The sequence below is a fragment of the Camelus ferus genome, chromosome 7, assembly GCF_009834535.1.
Source record: "Camelus ferus isolate YT-003-E chromosome 7, BCGSAC_Cfer_1.0, whole genome shotgun sequence".
In the NCBI taxonomy this organism is placed as follows: Eukaryota; Metazoa; Chordata; class Mammalia; order Artiodactyla; family Camelidae; genus Camelus; species Camelus ferus.
Window position 1 is genome coordinate 66,226,270 of NC_045702.1, and position 12,767 is coordinate 66,239,036.

Consider the following 12,767-nt stretch of genomic DNA (forward strand, 5'->3'; position numbering starts at 1 on the left):
TCTCCGCGTCAGGTTGGCTTATCGGCCGACGGCAGCTGGGGCGGCGAGCCCAGCGCTGGCGGTTGGCCGGGGTGGGCGGCGGCCGGCGAGGGCGGCGCATCGGGTCCCTGTCGGCGCCTGGCCTGCGGAGCGAGGCGGGCGGGCGGCGGCAGCGGCTCCTGCGGCCCGGGGCCCTCGCCCGGGCGGCAGCGGGAGGCGTCACTGGGGCCGGATGCGCGCGGGGGGCGGGGGTGAGGCCGCCAAGAGCAAAGTCCAGGCCTGGCGGCTGCAGCCCCCGCACGCCCAGAGACTCGGCCAGAGACGCACGAGGTCCCAGGTGAGGGTGATCCTGGCGCACGGGGCTGCGGCGGGCGACTCCGGGGACGGCGGGCGCCGGGCGGGGGCAGCGCGACCTCCACGCGGAGTCCCGGGACACAGCGACCTGCGCACCGGCTCTGACCCCACGGGGGTGCTGCGGGGAGGCTGATTGACCTCCCCGAGCTGGGGCGGGTGCACATGGACCTGAGGCTGTGGTTTCTCCCCAGGCTGAGATGGATTTCGAGATGGGAAGCATGGCCACAGTCCGGAGTTCTGAGAGAGCGTTGGCGGACTTTGAACTGGGTTACGGCAGGTACATCACCCGCGGCCATCGCTTTTCCGTTACACGGGACTCAGCTGCGCCAAATAGGGCCGAGGAAAGAAGTTAAGATGATCTGGTGATGCCTTTGGCCTTTGTTGGAGTTTCTTTAGAGAGTCTTGTCTGAGGTTCTCCCTTCCTCGAGGAATGTCACTGAGGCTTCTTTTGCAACAGGCTCAGGAAGAAGAGGCTGTGTTACAAAGTGCCCACTTCTCTGCAGGGTGATTCGATGAATAGCTGTGTGGTATAACATCCCTTGCGTCATATAACTCAAAACTTTTACAGACAAGTTTCATAAACATCATCTGATCTTTCGTGCTTATAGAACATCAGACATCTGCTGTTGATGGCTGTGCTTTTTAAACAAGGGTGGTGAAGCAAAAAACTCTTTCATCCCGTCGTTTTTTCCTCTTTCTCCTCGTCTTACCCACCCCACCCCTCTCCTTCCAGCGCTGGGCGATTCTGGCAGGCAGTTTGGTATCTCTCCCCTATGGTCGGTGAGGGGTGAGGAGGGAGACCTTAAGCAGCCTCATTCTTCCATAACCTACGCTTCCAACGCAGTTTTTGTTGAAATGCGACGGAGAGATCTCCCCTGTTTTTGCTTCGCGTGTCTTTCTTCCAGCGCCGGCTCTTTGGTTCCCAAAACGCTTGTTAATCTCCACTTCGGGGGCCTTAATAAGGGCAGAAGCGAACAGACTGCACGTTGGCTTTGTTTCTCTTTCACTGTGGGAATAGTGAATCATTTCCCCCTTCACCTCAAACGGTTTATGAGGCTCTTATGGTCTCTGAGTTCTTACCAGGCCACCCATAACTAACCGACCTGTATCATCCAGTAATTACCCAGAGGGACAAATTTATCTGGTTCTGTAGCATGTCCTCAAGCTGCAAGGGGCCTGATTAGCCAACGGAAAATATGCCTATCTGATGGTTAAAATGAAGTATTATTGTAGGCTGTTAACTTCTTCATACAGTGCTCTTGCTTTACTTCTTGTGTGTACCATGGTATCCATTCACAGGAAATTTAGTTTTTGCCGTATACAATTGGAAAACCCATGGATTGTATCATTCCTACTAGAAAAAAATGTGGCTTTCATCAGCTGGCAATTTGGAACTGACTGTGAATCTATAAATAGATGTATGTCATTTTCACAAAGAAAACTGTTTATGGGTTGCACTGGCTGAACACTGGATGAGTGTACAAAGGGGTTATCCCTGCAAAAGATGCAGTGACACAATAGAACCCAAGGAAGTTCTCAGAAGTGGAGCTCACAGCTTTGTGTGGGAAAGAAGACAGTTCAAAAGAAAAATGCAGAAAGCTAAGAATAAGATTGTGAGATTATGAGATTAAGTGTAACGAGACACATTTTTATAAAAAGCAGACTAAAGTGTATACATTAAAGGAAGTTCAGCACATTTCAGTTATCTCGGGCAAATTGAGAGTTAGTTATATGTTTTTCCACTCATGCTGTTATTGCCTGTGGCATTTTCTTTTGAACATATTTCACTGCAGATGGCTGCCCTTTGATTTTAGCAAATGTTGTTAAATAATTTGGAATCAAGTGCTATGGGTAAAACTTTTTCACCTACTTGGACATTTAAGCTAAATAAATATGTTTCAGGTTAAAATAAAAATTATTCCTTCCTAGAGTTTGCATTTATTGTATGGAGGACAGATGTAAATAATACATATGCTGAATAAGTAAACTACAGCAAATGTTAGAAGATAATGAATGCTATGGAAAAACATTAATCAAAGCTAAAGAAGTCAGGAGTGCAAAAAGGAGATCGTTTGCAATTTTAAGTAGGGTGGCTAAGGTAGGTCTTACTGAGAAGGCAATATTTGAGTAAGAACTTGAAAGAAATGAGAGGAGAAGACTGTGTGGCATCTGAGGGGGACCGTTCCTGGCAGAAGTAACAAAGACCTTCCAATGGGAATATGTTAGGAGTGTTCACAGAACAACAGCAGAGAGACCAAGGTGGCTGGAGCAGAGCAAGCAGAGGCAGGAGTGGGAAATGTGGTCAGAGAGGTATCAAGGAAACATCATGTGGGGCCCTAGAAACCAATTGGCTTTACTCTGAGAAAAGTGGGAGCCATTGCAGGTCTTTGAGCAGAGGAGGAGCATGATATGACTTGGGTTTTTAAGTGATTACTCTGGCTGCTGTGTTGAGGATAGACTAAAGTGGGCATAAGAGGATGTGGAGAGGCCAGGCAGGAGTTCTCCTGGTCTACTGGGACGGTGGTGAAAGTGGTGAGCACTGATTGAATTCTATATATATTTTGAATGGAGAGTCACAAGGATTTTCTGACATCACTCCCTGTAATCCTTTACTAACTTTAGATCAATATGTGTTTTATTTTTTAGCAAAAGAAGAATTAATTGATCTGGCAGGCATTGCTAACATATTCATCTTCCCTCTGTGTGTGAGCTCTGCATGGGCAGGTGACCATGTCCTGGTTATCCAGAGATCCCTGTAGTACCTTGGACAGTTACCTTAGCAGTTGGTGATTGCCCTTCAGTGTTAAACTGGATAATTTTGACAATTTGTGGATATCACGGTTTTATATTTGGAAAATATAATGGTTAAATACAATAACTATTCAAATTTATATTCAATTGACTGTGAAATATTTTGTAATAGTTTTAAATTCAATCAATATTTTTTTTACAGCAACCAAGATAGGAAAAAAGTGAAGAAAGTAAATTTGATTGGACCATTAAGTTTGGTAAGCTGCAAAATATAAAATGTGAACACTTTCTGTCTTTATTTAAATTTGATATCTTGAATCCATAGTTACAGCAGTACTCTAAGATTGTTTATAGGCAGCGATAGGTTTTCTGGGCTGTACCCATGCTATCCTGGGTTTGCTCATCATAGTTAATGGCCCACATTCTCAGGACAGATGATAAAAGAGGTAGGAGTAGGCTGCTATGAAAGCAGAACTAACTGGTATACAGGGAAATTGAAAATAGGGCTTGTGTTCGTAGCGCCAAACAAACCAACCAATCTCAGAAAAATGCATCTCTGCCTTTGTTTCACACAAAACCCTCCATATTTAGCTTAAAGTAAGCTTGCAAATAAAGAAAGTGATTGTTAGCTATAGAAAATTTTAAATAATTAACAAACCTATGTTCACATTTGGCTTCCAGGAAATTTGATTAAATATGGAGTTTCTGTTATGGATTCAGATATGTTTACAATTCTGTTTTCTGCTGATCCAAGGCAAGCCTACATATTTGTGGAAGAAGTGTAATCTGTTTTTCATTTGTAATGTATCTTAGAGAGGTGAGCCAAGAAAGTGTTTGCCCACTTTTGGTGACTGATATGTCTCAAGCTATGACAGCTGTTATTTGATAGCAAAGAAGTTGGTATTCCAAGTGGCATGTATGCTAGAATCTCCAACTTATTAAGGAAATGGATGAGAGGACACCAAACATCCACACTCTTGAACACTGTTACACGTTTCTCATGTCACCACAAAGTCCCTACTCCTTCTCTTCTCCCTTCTGCTTGTGCGTTTTTGCTCAAGACTCTCAGGAAAGGTAAAATTTTTTTCAATTTAGTGGTTCAGAGAATAAATTGCTTGTAAGACTAAATCTGATTTTAATGCACATGTTTTAAATCTGCCTCCTACAGAAAACAAAATGCCACAAACCTTAAAGTAGAAACATAGAAATTTTCATTTGAATTTGAAACTTTAACCTTAAATTAAATGTAATCTTTTTCACCCTATGAATAGATTTTGTTGTTGTTTTTCTGGTAGAGATTCTGGACAAAACTGTGCTCTAGTAGAAGTTAGAAGTGTATTATTTTGTTGAAAAATCACAGAAAACAAATCTAGGTTTACTTAGGATGTTGCTGTGAAATTCATGAAATTTTAAACTTAAGCTTAGAGACAGTAATATTTTATTTAATTAATATGAAAGGCATTTTAAAATTGAGGTATAATTGACATATAACATTATATTAGTTTCAGATGTAATACGAAAAGCATGTAAAACGTTCCCCAAATTCATGTAAATTTCAGTAAAGAGAACATTGCATGACAAGCTGACCCTGGGCTTGAACTGTGGCTGATAGACCCAAGTGCTGTACCTCCCTTCCCCAGGAGCTGCTAAAATGAACCTTGGGGACACTGGTCCATTATGTAGCAATTTTAGGGACCCTTCCCCATTTGCTCTTGACTTTACCTGCTCCCCTGTTCCATTCCAAGCTCCACCTGGCTTCCGACCTTTTGTCTCTTTTGGCACTGTTGCTTGCCCTCTGTGTTTGATGACCAAACTTGACCTCCCCAGACTGAACTTCTGAAACTCTTTGAGAACAGTTTACACACACTCCCCACTCCCCACCATGTGCTTTTGACCTCAGGCAGCCCAGGCGGCAGCAGTGTATTGACCTGGTCTGACTCAGCCTCAGCTCTCAAGGACCCCACTCTGGCAAGCCAGACTCATCACCCATTCTCCTGATGACTATTCCTTGTCCCCCAAAGTGGGTGGAGTTGGGGAAATAGGCAGAGGGAATGGTTAAAAAGAGGAGAGAGTTTCAAGGGACAGCGGGGAAGGTATAGAAATGGAAAACTAAGAGAAGGAAGATGGAGGCAGAGGAGGAAAGAAGAACAAAGAGAGTCATAGCTGGGTCAATCAGAAATGGGGAGAGATAAACTGGGAGTTTGGGATTTGCAGATACTAACTAGTATATATAAAACAGGTAAACAGCAAGGTCCTACTGTAAAGCCCAGGGAACTATATTCATTACCTTGTAATAGCCTATAAAGAAAAAGAATATGAAAAGGAGTATATATCTATATATGTGTAACTAAATCACTGTGCTGTATGCTAGAAATTAACACAACATTGTAAACCTACTATACTTCAGTAAAAAAAGAAATAGAAAAAATGGAAAGAAAAAGTGAGAAATTGGAGAGGACTAAAAAGATGGTGAGGGACACAGTTTTTTGGAATATTATGACACTAATCAGCTGGTTAGTTCTTGGCTGTTGTGTACTTCACTGTAGCAACTGGTATCACCCCTCCCTTCTATAGATAGTAGTAAGTCCAGAATCCTTGGTGTGGCCCACCAGGACTTTTATACCTCTCTCCAGTATCGTCTCCCACACTTTGTATTGTGCACTCAGGAATTCCACTGCGTGGAGTTACCTGAGCCCTCCCTGCAGTTCCGAGTCATCCTACTGTTCTAAGCCTCAACATCCCCCACTCCCTCTGCAGTCCCCAGTTCTTCTTCAGCTAGCTCTCCCTTATCCTTCAAGATTCCACAGTGAGCACCATCTCCCTAGCAAGACTTCCCTGAGTGCACACACTGGCACTCCTTAATGTTTGTTGCACTTCACTATTGAGCTGCCTTTTAAAAGCTAACTTAAACCTCTTAAAGGAACCTTAATCCTCAAAAGTCAGATGAAGTGTCTTCCCACCATTTATAATTCTCCCTCCAGAATATTCTGAATGTCTTTTTAAAGGATGTAGTATGTGTGTGTATGTGAAAAATGTCTGCCCCTAGCTGTTCTTAATTTACTACCTCAGGAGCCCAGGGCAATCAGTGTTTCCTAATGGAAGCAAACCTTCATCCTTTCTGATTATATTGAAGTCATTTAACCGAATAAGATCCTGCTTAAATGGAATTAGATTGATTTTGTCACAGAATACAAAAAATATAGAATCATGAAATTTGTCTGACGGTGATTTGGATGGAAATTCTCTTTCTTCCCTAATACATTTATTTGCAGCCATTACGAAAGTACTGACCTTAAATAAAAACCTGAAGAACATTACATAGTGGAAAAAGAAAATTTCTGTTATACAAACTAAATATTTTTTCTTTTCTTTTTCTTTCTTTCTTTCTTTTTTTTTTTTTTTTTTTTTTTTTAGTTTCGATACTCTGATTGGCAGGATAAGTTATTCATGTCCTTGGGCACGATCATGGCCATAACTCATGGATCAGGTCTCCCCCTCATGATGATAGTATTTGGGGAAATGACTGACAGGTTTGTTAATCCTGGAGAAAATTTCTCCCTTCCAGGTAAGCATTTCTCTACTTTTAAAAATATGTGTGTCTATAGTACTTCTTTAGCTGAGTGAAAGATTAGAAATAGATTTTTCTCTTCATCATCTGCTTGTTTATTGGTTTGGATATCTGGGTGACTCCAGGAATCACAGAAGGAGTTGTAAAATTCTCAGAAAATCCCTCAAGTACTCACTTCAATTTCAATAACCAATAATGGTGTATACCATTTGACTTTTAACGTAGAATAAGGAAATATACAGAAAGCTTTGCATTTAAATAAAGTAAGGAAGCCACTCTACTTGAGGACAGTGGAACTCTAACAGTGATGTCTATGCAGTGTCCATCCCATTAGTGATAATTGATGAGCTTCAAAATACATCAGTTAGCATGGTGGTACTTCTTTGCTATGCTCAGCTTGTAGACCTGCTTCTGGTTTTGTTTTTTTTTTTCTCCCCTAACTTTTTTGTTAAAATTATACTCACTCTCTGTCTCGAAGTTTTGGGTCAACAAAGTTGACTGGAACTTGATAGAACACTAAAGAGTGAATGGACTCAGTGCAAGAATCATGAGCTCTGAAACTCACCAAAAGGACTATAATTACTGAAGAGCCAAAGGAGTCCCATAAGTTAGTGTCCTCTATGTCAGGAGCTGTGACAAAAGCATTGGAGTGAGGTTCCAGTGGACATAGTTATTTACATGTTAGCCAAATTTAACATAGAAAGAAGATGTCCATGCTTTCTACCAAGCATGAGGGCTCAGTTCTTCCCAAGAGAGCTGTGAGCACTCATTTGGAGAAGACCGAGTGAAGCTTTATTGGCGCACAGATGGTGGAATACAAAGAAAACAACTGATAAAGGAAAGGCAGCTTTCGTAGTAAAGATACCTGAGAAAAAGTGGACTCTACCATTAAGATAACACTCAATAAGAGTTTTCAGTGTTCACTGATTGAAAACTATATATTTGGTTAGCATTGCAGGGCTTAAGTGTAATTACCTAAGAGAACAGGATTGCTTAACTTATACAGCAGGCTCTCTTTACATAAATATTGATGAGTATTAATGCCCTTTAGAAATCTAGTAAAAGCATCCTTTGAATAGTTAAAGCAAGCTCCTACAAAAACAGCTTCTTTATTCTCAAGTACTATTGTCTCTAAGAAGAACCTCTTTATAATAAAAATAACGATAATAATAGCAATTTTTCATTGTGTGTTACGTGCTAGGTCTTATTTTACTTAAGCCTCACAAGAACAATCCTACCAGTAGGTAATATTATCTTCTGTGACACATTAAGTCACCAAGGCTTGGAGAGGATAAATAACCTGTCCAAAGTTATACAGCTGGTGAGTGTTTGGGCAGAATACAAACCCAGGTCTTTCTGTCATCCAAACCATGCTCCTGACCATATACATTATACTCCAGTGTAAATAACTGTGCTTTCTTTTTTAAAAAATATGTGTTTGGAAAAGTTTTAAATAGATTACTTGTGTTTGACCAGTGGCCAAAACTTTAGCACAAACATCTTAAAGGTAAAATTGGAGTCAGATAGGATAGTTTAAAAAGTCTTTAAGGAAACGAGGAATTTTCTATTTGTTTTTCTTTTACTTTTATACAATCTGTAGATCTATTAGATACACTCACACACACACACACACAGAGACATACACACAGCAGAATAATACCCATATTTGAACACATCGATAAAAAATTGGTTTCAACTCAGGATTTTAAAAAGTCAGATTGAGGGTGGGGGTGTAGCTCAGTGGTAGAGTGTGTGCTTAGCATGTGCAAGGTCCTCAGTTCAATCCCCAGTACGTTCATTAAAAACAAAACAAAAAACAGACAAATAAAGTAAATGTATACTTTTTAAAGAATCAGATTAACAGATGGATGGATAAACAAATTGCATTGTATACATACAATGGAATATTATTTCAGCCTTAAAAAAGAAAGAAATTCTGACACATGCTACAACATGGGTGAACCTTGAGTGAAATAAGCCAGTCACAGAAAGACAAGTATTGTATTATTCCACTTGTATGAGGTACCAAGACTAGCCAAATTCTTAGAAACAGATAGTAGAATAGTGGTAGCCAGGGGCTGGGGGAGGAGGAAATGAGGAGCTGTTACTTAATGGGCATGGAATTTCAGGTTGGGGAGGATGAGAAAGTTCTGGATATTGGTTGTACAACAGTGTAAATATATTTAACATGACTTAACTATACCCTTAAAATGGTCACGATAGTTATATGTATTTTATCACAATTCAATTTTTGAAAAAATCTGATGCAATGCACTTATCACAGGTGAGTTAGCATTTGGTCCAGTTTTATTAGTCCTGTTTTTGTTTTTGCTGACACCAGGGTAATTCCACAACTTTCTTCTTTGGAGCAGTTTGCTTGTTTTTTTGTGGGTTTCTAATTATGCAACCAAGTTGCTTTGAAGCTGGAATGGGAGACAGATGCCCTGTACTGTGCCCAAGGCCAAATTCAAGGTCTCTCTGGGAAATGGCATGAGCAAGTCCCTTACAGACCTGTGATTACTGGAGTGATAAACTCACTGGAGTTGCCAGCGTAGTTTCAGTAGCCTCCAAATTAAATGTCACTGGTCCCCTGTAGCCACATTTGTTGTTAGGCATACTGGCTGTCTTGGAGGATTTGGACTGGAAAATCCCTCAAATGTTATTAATTTCAATGTGCACTCTTTGGTAGCTGGTAAAAACAATATTCTCATACACACCTCTTTGAAGAAAATGAAATTGTTACATTTCATACTCATTCTAAATCCAGAGAGCTCTTTGGTATGTTGAGATTTGTAGAGTTCAGCAAAAATCATAAGAGTTAAGAGAAAATAGAGTACTTAGCTGTATTTAGCTGAGCTTGAGAGCCCATCTCACAGAGATGATGTTTATTCTTTAGAATTGCTGGATTCTTGGGCAGCTAGGCTTAATGAGAGCCAAATGAGAAGAGGATGTCAGAAGGAAAAAAGGTTTCAATTACAAGAGGGTCTGACAATGACTTACCATGAACAGAGCCTGTCCTTGTCTGCAGAACAAAGCTTTGTGACAAGGTTATTCCCTCACAATGACTCAGTTGTGCAGAAACTATGCGTAAAACATGCTGCGTCCAAGCAGGGTCACAGGAAACAGTTTTTCTGAAGAATATCAGGAGCCTGATATTTTACGCCAAGTCTACGTGACTGTCATCATTTAGGAGATTCCATGGAGAAATCAATGCACCCTGCATGTCCTTGCGTTGCCTCACTGATGAGAGGAAAAGGCATTTTTGAGCCCCAGTTACCTTAATTGATTAACCACACTGCCAAAGCTGCCTGGACAAACACCAACTGTCTTATGCTGAGTATTTCTATATATTAAAAGAAGTCTTGGGCAGAATCAGGGAAGGCAGACACTGATTTATTTTGAGATGAAAAATGACAGATTCCTTGTGTAACGTCTCCCCGTGTTAAGAATCCTGAGGTGTACAGTTACTATTTAGACCCCTAACTCATCGGCTTGTGACCTTGGGGAAGTTACTTAACCACTATAATCCTTACTTTTCTCACCTTTGAAAGATAACTTATAGACTTAACTGATAGAATTAAATGAGACAATTTGTGTAAAATGTCTGGAACATAGTAAATGATCAATAAATATTGGGGAAAACTAGCTGTCAGAACTTGGAAATGAAGTAACCACTCTTAAGATTTTGTTTCCTCATCTGTAAAATGGATGAATTATATGGGAACTCTCTAAAATGAATAGGCAGCTTCTAGAATTCCCCATTTCCTTGTAATGGGAGGCATTCAGGCAGAATAGAGTGGGAGTTTTCCATCCTGAACAGTGGAATCAATTGGGGAATTGATTTTTTAGAACTTTTTAGAATTTTGATCTAGGCTTAGCCAGAGGTTCTCATTCAACTCATCTTGGCTAAAGCCTGGGCATCTGTATTTTTTCAAGCTTCCATGTGATTTTGGTAGGCAGATAGCATTGTGAGCCAGTCAACTAGACCACTTGGATATTGTTTATTAGACTGAAGCAGCTGAGAGACCAGGTCGAGGCCCTTTCCAGATCTAATCCCACGAGATGTCCAGATCTAGGATTCCAGATTTAGAATCCCCTGGGAACACAACAACACACATTTGTCTCACCTCTATCCTCAGGCAGCAGGAACTGTTGGTTTTCTGGGAGCTCTGAGTCCCCTAAGGTTATTAGCCCAGAATTAGATTGCCATTCTCGGCTTGGGACTCTGAGAAAGGAGCAGGTTAGATTTGGGATGTTCCTGGATTCTTGTTTCCCAGGAGGGAGATTCAATCAGTGTTATAATATTGTCATCAAGAAGAGGTAGGTTTGGAGGAGAGTAAAACTCATTTTAAGATTTCACATTCTAGGAGGGAAAACAGCCCTGTACATATCTGGAGGTTTTCCAAGATTTTGAACAACAGTCTACAAATAACACAGCTGCAGGATAGCTTGTCTGTCTTTAATTCCATACACAGTTCCCATTTGGCATATCAAAGTTGCCATATTTAAGAACTTAGGAAGGAAAGGAGCACATAGAACTGAACTGGTAAGAACAGAAGTAAAATAGGGTATGACCCCTCAGGAATCTAGTATCTGAGAAAGAGTGAGATTAACAAGCAGAAACACTTCACTAGGAACATCTCTAGAACAAACAATCCTGAGGGGGAAATTATGCCACAATCAGGGCCACACGTCTGGTAAAATTGATCCTGACAGTAGTTTAAGTTTTAAATAAAATAAATTTATTTAAAAAAATAAATTTCAACTTTATCTCCCTTTAGAAGAAGATAAGAATGATACACAGCCCCAGAACACATGACCTCAGGGCTATTTACATGTGACAAAGAAACAAAGATGAGTTTCTCTCCTAGCATCCTGGTAAATGGGAAGTGTGTGCCTGCCCTCAGATGTTTTCTCAAGAACGCGGTGGTGATATTTTATCCTGTTATTTTATGAATGCAGTAGATATGGGCTGTTTCCTTTTTATTTTTTCACTTTGTGTTTTTAAAAAAGTGAAAATAAGTCATTATCATGGGAATCAATCAGCGTAGTATAGTGTCAGGAGCTGTACAGGAGCTGTGTTAGGACTCTCGGTCTACTTGCTACCTGTATGACTTTGGGTAAGTTACTCTATCTCTCTGTGCCTCAATTTCCTCATCTGCAAAATGGGGACTTATAAAATAGTCCTACCTCATAGAGTCATCATGAAAATTAAACAATGTATGTACGGTGTTCAGAGCAATGCCTGGCATATAGTAAGTGCTCAATAAGTGATAGCTATTAATAAAACATGAAAACCAGGCAAGACACATTGACATTTCTATCAAATTAGTTCAAATTAATAGCAAATATATTTCCTTCCAGCTAATACTGATTTAAAAATACCAAAACCCAGGATTGCTGGTAAACAGGACAGGAAATGCAAGATGCTGACTGCTTGCCAGTGACCCACTGTCCAGTCTTTCAGCAACTCAGTTATCTTCCTTGTCTTTAATTTTTCTTCCTTTGCAATGACTGTAATTCAGCCTTTTTATAACTTATGCTGTGAGGAAGCATGTAAGGGAAAACACACATATATTTAAATAAAATCAACAGAAGCAAGTATCTGTAAAATGCTTTGAGCCACTGAGACAAAAAAATGCCCCTTCAATCCTGTATTTTCTATGTGGACCATTTCTTTTTTCCTTCTCTGCCTTCCACATGGCCTTCATCAGCTCCTCTCTGCTGCCTTACACGAAGCTGCTTTGCTAAAAGCCCAAGACCTCAAGGATGGGGACAGAACCTGGGAGGGCTTATCTTCCCCCATTTGGACTCTAGGTGTCCTGCACCTAAACCTTTGGGCTCTTTATTTTTTTACTTAACTTTTGTTTTTATTTAAGCATAGTTGATTTACAGTGTTTGTCATTTTCTGGTGTGACTAGTGATTCACAGCTAGTGATTCAGTCATACATACATACAAATACATGCACATACTCTTTTTCATATTATTTTTCATTATAGGTTATTACAATATTGACTTTAGTTCCTTGTACTATACAGTAAGACCTTGTTGTTTATCTATCTTGTATATTATAGTTTGTATCTGCTCATCTCAAACTCCTAATTTATCCCTGCC

The 12,767-nt window shown here is 40.4% G+C and overlaps 1 protein-coding gene across 4 annotated transcripts in view; it reads left to right on the top strand.

Annotated features, from left to right (window-relative positions):
• Nucleotides 1-130: 130 nt before the first annotated feature.
• The window catches only part of LOC102513941 (phosphatidylcholine translocator ABCB4), a 59,712-nt gene continuing 47,075 nt past the window's right edge, over nucleotides 131-12,767 (top strand). Inside the window, exons 1-4 of one of the 4 annotated variants that reach the window (XM_032484067.1) lie at nucleotides 131-316; nucleotides 525-610; nucleotides 3,287-3,341; nucleotides 6,499-6,649. In XM_032484067.1, coding sequence (XP_032339958.1) covers nucleotides 212-316; nucleotides 525-610; nucleotides 3,287-3,341; nucleotides 6,499-6,649 — 397 coding nt within the window. In that variant the 5' untranslated portion in view covers nucleotides 131-211. Of the gene's footprint in view, nucleotides 317-360; nucleotides 611-3,286; nucleotides 3,342-6,498; nucleotides 6,650-12,767 lie in introns of those variants that run through there. The other 3 variants (XM_032484068.1, XM_014565607.2, XM_032484069.1) reach the window with 3 other exon arrangements.